At 38.4% G+C, this 12,705-nt stretch overlaps 1 protein-coding gene and 1 pseudogene across 1 annotated transcript in view; both read left to right on the forward strand.

The window, feature by feature from the left end:
* The window catches only part of INTS4 (integrator complex subunit 4), a 98,344-nt gene that overhangs the window by 10,658 nt on the left and 74,981 nt on the right, over nucleotides 1-12,705 (forward strand). The window contains exons 3-4 of the mRNA XM_065937194.1: nucleotides 2,291-2,408; nucleotides 11,526-11,632. Coding sequence (XP_065793266.1) covers nucleotides 2,291-2,408; nucleotides 11,526-11,632 — 225 coding nt within the window. The remainder of the gene's footprint in view (nucleotides 1-2,290; nucleotides 2,409-11,525; nucleotides 11,633-12,705) is intronic.
* Nucleotides 4,716-5,334, forward strand: LOC136168764 (peptidyl-prolyl cis-trans isomerase A pseudogene; annotated as a pseudogene).

The following is a 12,705-nucleotide window of genomic DNA, read 5'->3' on the forward strand; positions in this document are numbered from 1 at the left end:
CAACACTATGCTATGTGTTAGCATAGCATAGACACTATGCTATGTCTTAGCATAGCATTATAATAAATTCTGACATCTGATAGGGTAACTTCTCCTACTTTGTTCTTCTTTAAGAATATATTAATTATTATTGGTCTTTTAATTTATTGATAAATTTTGAAATCAGCTTGTGAAAATCTGCCTGAAAATAAAATTTCTTATCAGAATTTTGATTGCTGCTGCCGCTGCTAAGTTGCTTCAGTCATGTCTGACTCTGTGCGACCCCATAGACAGCAGCCCACCAGGCTCCCCCATCCCTGGGATTCTCCAGGCAAGAATACTGGAGTGGGTTGCCATTGCCTTCTCCGGAATTTTGATTAGGGTTGCATTAATTCTGTAATTAAGATGCAATTTGCTGATTGACATTTTATAACATTGAGTCTTACAGTCAATGGACATGGTATGTCCGTTATTTAAATGCTGTTTCCTGCGTAGAAGTTTTGTACATCTTTTTGTTAGTTATTCCTAGATAGTTAATATTTTGTTATCATAAATGATACATTTAAAAATTCTTATTTTTAAGTCGTACATAGAGGATATTCAGAAATTCAGTTGCTTTTTGTTTATTAAACCCTGTATCAACAACTTTGCTAAGCTCATTTAACAATTTTAATAAATTATGTGTAGGTTCTTTTAGATTCTTTACGAATAACCTTGTCAGCATATAATGGCTTTGTCTAATATATGATGATACCAGCTATCTCTTTTTTTTTTTTCCAATTATTTTTATTAGTTGGAGGCTAATTACTTCGCAACATTGCAGTGGGTTTTGTCATACATTGACATGAATCAGCCACCAGCTATCTCTTGATTAAAGATTTCATGATATACCTATTTCTACCTTTTATTTTCAAATCTTTTTTTAATCACTTTTTATTTTGTGACCCAACAGCGTATAGTTAGTTTTTTGAGAAATTTCACTTAACAGTGTTTAGTTTTTAATTGGAACATTTAGTTCTTTATAATATGTGTTTATTGAAAGATATGATTTTAAATTATCCTCTTATGAAATGCCTTCTATTTATCTTACCTGCTTAATGTTCTTTTTTTCCTCTCAGTTCTCACTGTCTTTTTCATCGGCTCTTTTAAAAAAATTCTCTCCTTCACTGCTTTTTATTAGCTTGGGAATTATACATTTTTTTATACCTCTTTTACTGGTTAACCTAGATATTACGTTAATTCTTTTTAAAAATTAATTTTATTTTTGACTGCTGTAGGTCTTCATTTCTGTGCATGAGTTTTCTCCAGTTGTGGCACGTGGGGGCTACTCCCAAGTTGCAATGTGTGGGTCTCTCATTGTGGTGGCTTCCCTCGTTGCAGAGCACAGGTTCTGGGTGATTGGACTTCAGTAGTTGTGGCACATGGACTCAGTAGCTGCTGCTCGCAGGCCCTAGAGCACAAGCTCAGTAGTTGGGGTTGCATGGGCTTAGCTGCTCTGCACCATGTGGGGGTCTTCCTGGACAAGGGATTGAACCTGTGTCCCCTGCATTGGCAAGTGGGTTCTTAACCCCTGAACCACCATTCACTCAGTTGTGTCCCCATAGCCTATAGCCCGCCAGGCTCTTCTGCCCATGGAATTCTTGCCCATGGAATTCTCCAGGCAAGAATCCTGGATTGGGTTGCCATATCCTTCTTTTAGGAGATCTTCCTGACCCAGGGATCTAACATGGGTCTCTTGATTGCAGGTGGATTCTTTACCATCTGGGCCACCAGGGAAGCCCAATAAATCATTTCTTAGTCTCTTTTGCCCTGGTACCGCGATCCAGGCCCAGGCCTCAGACCTACACTCAGACAATTAGATCTACCTGCCTTGGACTTCTGATCCGGATCTAGTGATCCAAAAACACAGAGCAAAAATTTTCTGGTGATAGCAGCGGTAGCTGCAGCACCCAATTTCTGGAGGCTCCAAAAACAGTGGCGCTGACATCAGTGTTGGTGCAAGTTGTTGCAGCTCATGCCAAATGTGACTGTACAGTGGAAGAAAGGTTCTTTTAATCCCAGAAGCATACATCTGGTTAGAAATTAATGACATCGAGAAGGCATGAAAATATTCTCATTCACGTTGCATTATTTGGATGTAACATACAGATTGAGAAAAACTTTCTCCCCCAAAGCATATATAGCTAATTTTTCAGAAATAAAACTTGAGAATACTTGGATCATTGAATCTTTTTTGAGATATTTCCCATGTTCCTGTTTTTGGTTAGCGGAGAGCAGAGCATCAAGGTAACAATAGCTTCTTTTGTTGCAGGAGAATGATCCATCTGTGAGACTGAAAATTGCATCATTGTTGGGTTTACTGTCAAAGACTGCAGGATTTTCACCAGACTGCATTATGGACGATGCCATTAATATCCTGCAGAATGAAAGTAAGTTGCAGTTTAAAAGCTGCAGAGGGAATTCCCAGGTGATCCAGTGATTAGGACTGTGCACTTCCATTGAAGGGGCAGGAGTTCCAGCCCCGGTTGGGAAACTAAGATCCTCTATGCCTCGCTGTGCAACCAAATAAATAAATAAAAGTTGTATAATTAGAGCAGAAATCTTTAGTTCCTTTTATATATAGTGTGGAGCAAAGTTTTGTTGTTTTGGTGGTTATTGAAAAGAAATTTGAGGATGATTCAGTAAAACCATGTACATATATTTACCTTAGAGTTAAAATACAGGTTTGTCCCTTAATAGCTATCATTTATTGACCTCTTGCTAACAGCCATATACCTAAGGTAGTTTACATATGACATAAAATAGATACTATTGTCCTTATTTTATAGGTGGGGAAACTGAAGCTCAGAGAAGTTAACTGACTTGTTAAAGGTTAGGAGTCTGTAACAGAGTTGATGTTTTGTTGACTGTGCCTCCCATCCCAGCAGGGGGTTCCTGGGTGGCTCAGTGGTAAAGAACCTGCCTTTACCGGCAGAGATGCAGGAGGCACAGATTCGATCCCTGAGTTGGGAGGATCCCCTGGAGAAGGGAATGGCTGCCCACTTCAGTACTCTTGCCTGGAGAATCTAACTTTTTTGATATTTATTGAAAGGCCAATGTAGTGATATTAAGGGAAAAATTTAAAAATATTCCTACTGCTACCATAAAACTGTTTTACATATTACCTTTTACTTACATAAGTTTTATATGGTTGTACTTACAGTGAGTGTATTATTTTATCTTTTAGTATATTTACTTAATATTATATATAATTTTCCCATTTTTATTCATTACCTTCATAAAAATTAGGGTGTTGATAGTATATTAAATACTAATAGATATTTCTTTGCTCTTGTAGGTAGTGGCAAAAAAAATACTTTTAAAAGCACCAAAGCAATTACATTGCCTCAATATCCTTTTTTTCCCGTGGAAAGTTCTTATATGAGCTATCCTTGGAAGAATTTCTTACTTTATGATTGGGGATTTAATAGAGTCATAGACTATTTGAGATATAAATGGCCTTCTAGTGATCATCTTTTCTAATTGCTGCAGTTTGCAGATGATAAGACTGTTAAGTCCCAGAGAACTGAGATGAGTTGAAGTGAGTTGATCTAGCTAAAAGCAGTAGCAGAACTGAGAGCTTAGTGTGGTGCTCTTTTATGGGCTGAGATTTAACTAAAAACTCTCTACCTCTAAGACAGAAACATTATGACAGAGGCTTAGTTTTAAATCAGAACTCATTATAGCCAAACTATGCAGTATTCATGGAAAGAGCTGTTTTACTTTAAGTATTCTAATGTTTCTTACTTAATTGTCTCTAAGAGATCTGGTCTAGGACTCTCCCTGGTTTCCTGTTCCTGGCCCACCTAGAGTCATAGAAGATAGAATTGGAAGGGGCCATAAGTTTCATCTAGTTCAAGCCCTTTGTTTCAAGGCTGAGGAAGATGAACTCCAGGGAATTAAAGTGACTGCTGAAGTCACTTTGTATTTTCGGCTTAAAATTAAGAGTTTCCCAATTATCAGTCTTAATATTACCAAATCCAAGACTGTGGTCTGCACTTTGGACCAGAAGTCTTTAAGTTAAGTTCATCAAATGCCTGAATTTTATAACTCTTTGGCAAGCATTGCTTCTCTAGTACATGCTACACCACTAGTGATAACGTCAAGCTTGTTTTAGAGGAGGTTAATTAACATACTGTGGGAGCAGAGGAGAGAATGGGATCAGTGCTGACTAGTGGGCTCAAGAAAGGCTTAGTGAAAAGGTAGGTTTGGAAAGTCCAAATCCTCCAAATTTGGGGAAGAGTGGTACCGAGAAGGAACATGTTGATAGAAGATAAAAGACTGGCAAAGTATAAGAGATGTTTGAAGAACTGAGTTGTTTGAGAGATCAATAGGAAGTAAGTAAGGGGCTTTTGGAAGAAAAACATTGGTAAAATGTTCTGAAGCCAAAGGGTAGCAGTCTTGAGTGCTGAGAATTTTAAATGTTATTTTGTAGGCAGTGGGTACCTAGTTCTCCTTGAACATGGCATGAAGTGATCAAGTCTAGTTTTATAAGGATAATTTAGTGGTTGTGTGGAATTTGCTTTGATGAACTGGGTGGTTTAGAGAAGAAATGTGGAAGATTCATTTATTCTTGTGGCATTGTCCATCTAACCTGAAGTTACAATGTAGGCCTGGAACTCAGCAGAGAGACCAGGATTTAAGATTTAGATTAGATTTGTGATTTATTAGAGTCAAGAGTTAAGTTCAGGCCTTGCAGACGCCACCACCCCGGAGCCTTCCTTGCTGTCTTGCCATGGTCAACCCCACTGTGTTCTTTGACATTGCTGTCGACGGCGAGCCCTTGGGCCGCGTCTCTTTTGAGCTGTTTGCAGACAAAGTTCCAAAGACAGCAGAAGACTTTCGTGCTCTGAGCGCTGTGGAGAAAGGATTTGGTTATAAAGGTTCCTGCTTTCACAGAATAATTCCGGGATTTATGTGCCAGGGTGGTGACTTCACATGCCATAATGGTACTGGTGGCAAGTCCATCTATGGCGAGAAATTTGATGATGAGAATTTCATCCTGAAGCATACAGGTCCTGGCATCTTGTCCATGGCAAATGCTGGCCCCAGTACAAACGGTTCCCAGTTTTGCATCTGCACTGCCAAGACTGAGTGGTTGGTTGGCAAGCATGTGGTCTTTGGCAAGGTGAAAGAGGGCATGAATATTGTGGAAGCTATGGAACACTTTGGGTCCAGGAATGGCAAGACCAGCAAGAAGATCACCATTGCTGACTGTGGACAAATCTAATAAATTTGACTTGTGTTTTACTTAACCACCAGACCATTCCTCTATAGCCCAGGAGAGCACCCCTTCACCCCCATCTGCTCGAAATATCCCATAATCTTTGTGCTCTCGTTACAGTTCTTTCGGTTCCATATTTTCCTTATCCCCCTCCAAATTAGCTGGATTGCAAAGTTAAATTTATGATTATGAAATAAAAACTAAACAATTAAAAAAAAAGTTAAGTTCAGAAAGGTCTAGCTGTCTTTTTATGAGTGTCATGCAGAATCATCTTTTTGAAGAAATAAATTTTAGAGCAGTATGGTGGTATTGATTTCTTCACCTCTCTTCTGTTTTCTCTTAGTACCTTTTTTTCTCTTTGTGACCTCTTTCATATTGGAGACTTACCTTTCCTTTTTTAATCTATTCAACTTAAAAAAATTCTTATTGGAATATAATTGATTTACAGTGTTGTGCTCGTTTTGTTTTGTTTTTCCATATTACTTGTTTGACTGGGCGGGATCTTGGTTGCTGCCCGCAGAATCTTCAGTCTTTGTCGAGGCATGCCCCATCTTTTAGTTGCAGCATGTGGGATTTAGTTCCCTGACCAGGGGTTGGACCAGGCCCTGTGCTTTGGAAGCATGGAGGACCACCAGGGAAGTCCCCTACAGTGTTGTGTTTGTGGAGACTTTTCTTAATGATCTTTGGCTTTGCATTGAAGTTTAGGATGAGGCACTAAAAAGCTGATTGGGAGTTCTTTGTGAATGGATGGGGCTGGTCAGCTGGTAGGCTCCACTCTAACATGTGTCTTTGGAGGACTATTAAATAGTAGTGCCTCCTGCTGTTTTTTGTGGGCCTGTCAACTTTTGACTCTCCTGCTGGGAGGACAGTTGCCTGACTGCCATGTTTTTTTTTAACCAAAGCAGCCAAAGAGTATTAGGGAGGGAGTCTCATTTTCAGTATGTTGATTATCTCTTAAGTTCTTTATTATCAGTTCAGTTCATTCCCTCAGTCGTGTCCAACACTTCACGACCCCATGGACTGCAGTACGTCAGGCTTCCCTGTCCATCAACTCCCAGAGCTCACTCAGACTCATGTCCATTAAGTCAGTGGTGCCATCCAACCATTTCATCCTCTGTTATCCCCTTCTCCTCCCACCTTCAATCTCTCCCAGCATCAGGGTCTTTTCCAGTGAGTCAGTCACATCAGGTGGCCAAAGTATTGGAGTTTCAGCTTCAACATCAGTCCTTCCAATGAATATTCAGGACTAATTTCCTTTAGGGTGGACTGGTTGGATCTCCTTGCAGTCCAGGGGACTCTCAAGAGTCTTCTCCAATACCACAGTTCAAAAGCATCAATTCTTCCTCACTCAACTTTCTTCATAAACTGTCACATCCATACATGACTACTGGAAAAACCATAGCCTTGACTAGACGGACCTTTGTTGGCAAAGTAATGTCTCTGCTTTTCAATATGCTGTCTAGGTTGGTCATAGCTTTTCTTCCAAGGAGCAAGCATCTTTTAATTTCATGGATGCAGTCACCACCTGCAGTGATTTTGGAGCCCCCCAAAATAAGGATTGTCACTGTTTCCATTATTTCCCCATCTATTTGTGATGGGGCCAGATGCCATGATCTTAGTTTTCTGAATGTTGAGTTTTAAGCCAACTTTTTCACTCTCCTCTTTCACTTTCATCAAGAGGCTCTTTAGTTCTTCATTTTCTGCCATAGGGTGGTATCATCTGCATATCTGAGATGACATTATTAATATTTCTCCTGGCAATCTTGATTCCAGTTTGTGCTTCATCCAGCCTGGCATTTCTCATGATGTACTCTACATAGAAGTTAAATAAGCAGGGTGACAATATACAGCCTTGACATACTCCTTTCCCGATTTGGAACCAGTCTGTTGTTCCATGTCCAGTTCTAACTGTTGCTTCTTGACCTGTATACGGATTTCTCAGGAGGCAGGTCAGATGGTCTGGTATTCCCGTCTCTTTAGAATATTCTACACAGGTCAAAGGCTTTGGCATAGTCAGTTAAGCAGACATAGATGTTTTTCTGGAACTCTCTTGCTTTTTCGATGATTCAACGGATCTTGGCAATTTGATCTCTGGTTCCTCTGCCTTTTCTAAATCCAACTTGAACATCTGAAGTTCATGGTTCATGTACTGTTGAAGCCTGGCTTAGAGAATTTTGAATATTACTTTGCTAGTGTATGAGATGAGTGCAGTTGTGCAGTAGCTTGAGCATTCTTTGCCATTGCATTTCTTAGGGATTGGAATGAAAACTGACCTTTTCCAGTCCTGTGGCCACTGCTGGGTTTTCCAAATTTGCTGGCATATTGAGTGCAGCACTTTCACAGCATCATCTTTCAGGATTTGAAATAGCTCAACTGGAATTCCATCACTTCCACTAGCTTTGTTCATAGAGATGCTTCCTAACGCCCACTCGACTTCACATTCCAGGATGTCTGCTCTAGGTGAGTGATCACATCATCGTGATTATCTGGCTCATGAAGATCTTTTCTGTATAGTTCTTCTGTGTATTCTTGCCACCTCTTCTTAATATCTTCTGCTTCTGTTAGGTCCATATCATTTCTGTCCTTTATTGTGCCCATCTTTGCATGAAATGTTCCCTTGGTATCTCTAATTTTCTTGAAGAGATCTCTAGTCTTTCCCATTCTGTTATTTTCCCTTATTTCTTTGCACTGATCAGTAAGGAAGCTTTTCTTATCTCTCCTTGCTATTCTTTGGAACTCTGCATTCAAATGGGTATATCTTTTCTTTTCTTGTTTGCCTTTCACTTGTCTTCTTTTCATAGCTATCTGTAGGACCTCCTCAGACTACCATTTTGCATTTCTTTTTCTTGGGGACGGTCTTGATCCCTGTCTCCTGTGCAATGTCATGAACCTCTATCCACAGTTCTTCAGGCACTCTATCAGATCTAATCCCTTGAATCTATTTGTCATTTCCACTGTATAATCGTAAGGAATTAGATTTAGGTCACACCTAAATGGTCTAGTGGCTTTCCTTACTTTCTTCAATTTAAGTCTGAATTTGGCAATAAGGAGCTCATGATCTGAGCCACAGTCAACTCCTGGTTTTGTTTTTGCTGACTGTATAGAGCTTCTCTATGTTTGGCTGCAAAGAATATAATCAGTCTGATTTTGGTGTTGACCATCTGGTGATGTCCATGTGTAGAGTCTTCTCTTGTGTTGTTGGAAGAGGGTGTTTGCTGTGACCAGTGCGTTCTCATGGCAAAGCTCTGTTAGCCTTTGTCCTGCTTCATTCTGTACTCCAAGGCCAAATTTGCCTGTTACTCCAGGTATTTCTTGACTTCCTACTTGTGCATCCTAGTCCTCTGTAATGAAAAAGACATCTTTTTTGGATGTTAGTTTAAGAAGGTGTTTTAGATCTTCATAGAACTCTTCAACCTCAGCTTCTTCAGCATTACTGGTCGGGGCATAGGCTTGGATTAGTGTAATTTGAATGGTTTGCCTTGGAAACGATCAGAGATCATTCTGTCGTTTTTGAAATTGCATCCAAGTACTACATTTCAGACTCTTTTGTTGACTGTGATGGCTACTCCATTTCTTCTAAGAGATTCTTGTCCATAGTAGTAGATAAAATGGTCATCTGAATTAAATTCATCCATTCCAGGCCAGTTTAGTTTGCTGATTATTCCCAAAATGCCTATGTTCATTCTTGCCATCTCCTCTTTGGGCATTTCCAGTTTGCCTTGATTCATGGACCTAACATTCCAGGTTCCTATGCAGTATTGCTCTTTACAGCATCGGACTTCACTTCCATCACCAGTCTCATCCACAACTGGGTGCTGTTTTTGCTTTGGCTCCGTGTCTTCATTGTTTCTCGTTATTTTTCCACTGATCTCCAGTAGCATATTGGGCACCTACCGACCTGGGTAGTTCATCTTTCAGTGTCCTATCTTTTTGCCTTTTTATACTATTCGTGGGGTTCTCGAGGCAAGGATACTGAAGGCCCTTCTCCAGTGGGCCACATTTTGTCAGAACTCTCCTCCATGACCCATCCATCTTGGGTAGTCCTACACGACATGGCTCATAGTTTGATTGAGTTAGACAAGGCTGTGATCAATGTGGTCAGATTGGTTATATTTATATTTATTATATATTATCTTTATTATATTTCCTTCCTTTCCTCACCTAGCATCTGCCAGATTAGATCCTTTCTGTCTTAATTTTTGGAGGGAAAAAAACCTCTACTTCAGTGGTTGATTAACCTGTTGTGTAGCATAGGGAAGGAGGTGGAGGTCCAGCTACTTCTTATAGAAACTTTAAACAAATTCATGCCTCACCCCATTTTGGGGTGTTTTGTGGTTGTTTTTTTTTTCTTTTCTTTTAAATCTATGATTCCTGAATCTTGCTTGGCATATGGCTGGAATTTATTTGCTCTGTTGTGACGCCCTCCTCAGTAGGCATTTAGTGTTAGATTTCTCAGTTTTGCATAGACTTTCATTTGCTTGCCATCTCTGAAAAAATTTGTTGACTTTTCTCATCTGCTTACTATTCTCCTTCTGTTTTCTTAGTCCTTGTAAGTTTATACTTTTACGGTTTCTTTATATGTTAATGAGGTTTTAAGAAAGAATTAGTGATAAAGAGAGGTGTTCAATCTAGGGTATCTTACTGGAAGTGTTTTTAAGAGGTGATTTTCCCAGTGTTTTATAAGGTTTTTTTTTGGTTTGTTTTAAGCTTTTTTTTTTTAAGCTTTAGTTGTTTATATATCATTATCATTTTTGACATTTGTTTCACATCTATATTATGGATTTCTTAATGTTTTTCTTAAGTGGACAGTTATTTTTTTTAGTTAAATAAAATTAATTTAAAGAGACTATATTAGTAATAGTAAAAGGAAATTAATGTCATCAACATAGTAACTATAATTTTTATTTTGTTCTTAGTAAAACATATACATGCATACCTCTGAGATATTGCAAATTCTGTTCCAGATGATCACAGTAAATTAAATATTGCAGTAAAGCGAGTAACCTGAGTTTTTGATTTCCTGCTGCAGATAAAAGTAATGTCTATACTACACTATAGTTTATTGTGTGCAATAGCATTATGTCTAAAAAGAACGTACTACCTTAATACTGTACTGTTTAAAAATGTTAACCATAATCTGAGCCTTTAGCAAGTAGTAATCTTTTTGCAATAGTAACATCAAAGATCATTGACTACAAATCACCATAGCAAGTATAGTAATGAAAATTTGACATACTGCAAGAATTACCAAAAGGTGACAGAAACATGAAGTGAGCAATGCTGTTGAAAAGTGGTGCAGAAGACTTGCTTAATCAGCAGGATTGAGGCAAATCTTCAATTTATAAAAAGCATGGTATAGTATCTACAAAGTGCAGTAAACGAAGCACAGTAAAACAAAGTATGTCTGGACAAGGTTGTCATCATAGAAATTACTTTCTGCATGCCTCCTCGATCCGCTTGTATACCACTAGGGTAGAACCATAGAACCGTATTTTGGAACAAAGAAGAGAATCTGGTTAAGGTGATTGATAGTGATTTACTTGGAATTGTCTGTTTTTCCGTTTATTAAGCATCCGTTGAGCATATAATGAGGCATACTAGATTCTGAGAATACAAAGGTGAATAAAACATAGTCCTTGCCCTTAAGGATCTTTCAGTTTCCTGATTTTGTCTGATATTCAAATAAGTATCATCAAGTTACAGTTTATGTAAAGGGTTCAGTGGAAACATGAACGAAGAAATGGTCAATATTTTTAGGGGAGGAGTGAAAAGCACCATATAAGAGGTGACATTTCAAGATTAGGAGGTGCTCTCTGGGGAGTAGGGCTGAGGATGGAGCAGGATGTAGATGAAAGCATTCTCGGTAGGGAAGTGGGCCTGAGCAAAGATAGGGGGACGTGGAATCGTAAGTAATTGGGGAAAAGGCAGCTAGGGAAACCTGAAAGAGATGAGGCTAATAAAGTAGGGCGAACTAGGCATCGTGGAGGGACTAGTATGTATGTGTGTCCTGCTAAGGAATTTAGACTTTAATTTGAAGGCAGTGAAAAGCCTTTGAATTAGTCAAGCACTGAACATTTTTGGAGCACTATGTCACATCCTGTGGAGGACTCAAATTTTTAGACATGATCCCTTTAGGAACTTAGCTTTCAGTTGAGGAAAATCAAGAATCAAACAGCAGAACTCAGCTGACAAAAATCTGCATTCTTTATACCCAAGTAAATTTAGTTTCTATAGTAATCTCCTTTTGAAATTCTAAAACCTAACTTTCCATCTTCCTTTCTAGAGTCTCATCAAGTCCTTGCTCAACTGTTGGACACTTTGCTTGCAATTGGCACTAAACTCCCAGAGAATCAAGCTATCCAGATGCGATTAGTTGATGTAGCCTGCAAGGTAAGAATATAATGGTTAGACACAGGATTGCCTCTTTATTGAACAGTTTTGCATTATCTGGAGAAGTGACCTGAGCTGTCAGATCTGCTTACCTCCATCCTAAGTCTATAACTGAGAATTGCCAAAGACTCTTAAATAGCTTTAAGAACTGCTTCATTTTTTGTTTGTTTCTTGATGTTGGATTAGGAATAAAGTTGAGTAACTTGTTATAAAATGAACTTCCTCACTGTCCCAAAAGAAATGAAAATAATTACAGGAACTACCATGTATTCCATGCCTAACATATGCTCTCTGCTTATTATGGTACTATTTTTTACTTTTTTGAAAGAAAAGTAATTTTATTCCTATGGTGTATGCTCATTGTTAAAAACAAAGTTAACTAATACAGAAATAAAATAAGTGAAAGCCACTCCATTTTTCCCTCCTAGTCCCTCTTCTCAGGCATAACACCTGTCAACAGTTAGGAATTATGATACTTTCATTTGTTCCTCATAGAACTGCTGTTATATCTGTTTTACTAACATGGGAACTGAGGTTGAAGGAGTTTAGTTTGTCCATGTTTTCATACTTAGGAAGTTGCAGAACCAGGGCATAAACTCTTTTCTGATTCCAAAGCCAAATTCTTTTTAATTTGGAACTTTTAATTAGCTTCTTTTTGTGCATAGCACCAGCTCCTAAACCTTGTAGAATTGGCTTTACTTTTAATCTTTTTGATAAATTTGTTTTGAGAATATAAGGAGACAATATGTTTGAATTGTGGAAGGGTTACATTCATGGAATTAGAAAACTATTTCTGAACCCCAGGAAAGAGTATTTCATTTATCTTAATAAACAGTGACAACAATGAAAAAACCTGCAACACTTTGAGAAGTACAGTATTAAAAACTTAAGTGGAAGAAAACTAGGAATTACATGTTTGAGAGAGTAATCACATTTTCCATGTGAGAGAATATTTGTATCTGGGAGGTTGTGCTTATGAGAGAGGTGTTTTACTTAGTGGATTAATCTGCTTGAAGCAATAGTTTCTTAAATTTGTTCTAAAGAAATCTTTAATTGTAAAAATTTATACTCAT

This window comes from Muntiacus reevesi, chromosome 5 (genome assembly GCF_963930625.1).
Source record: "Muntiacus reevesi chromosome 5, mMunRee1.1, whole genome shotgun sequence".
NCBI classification, from domain to species: Eukaryota; Metazoa; Chordata; class Mammalia; order Artiodactyla; family Cervidae; genus Muntiacus; species Muntiacus reevesi.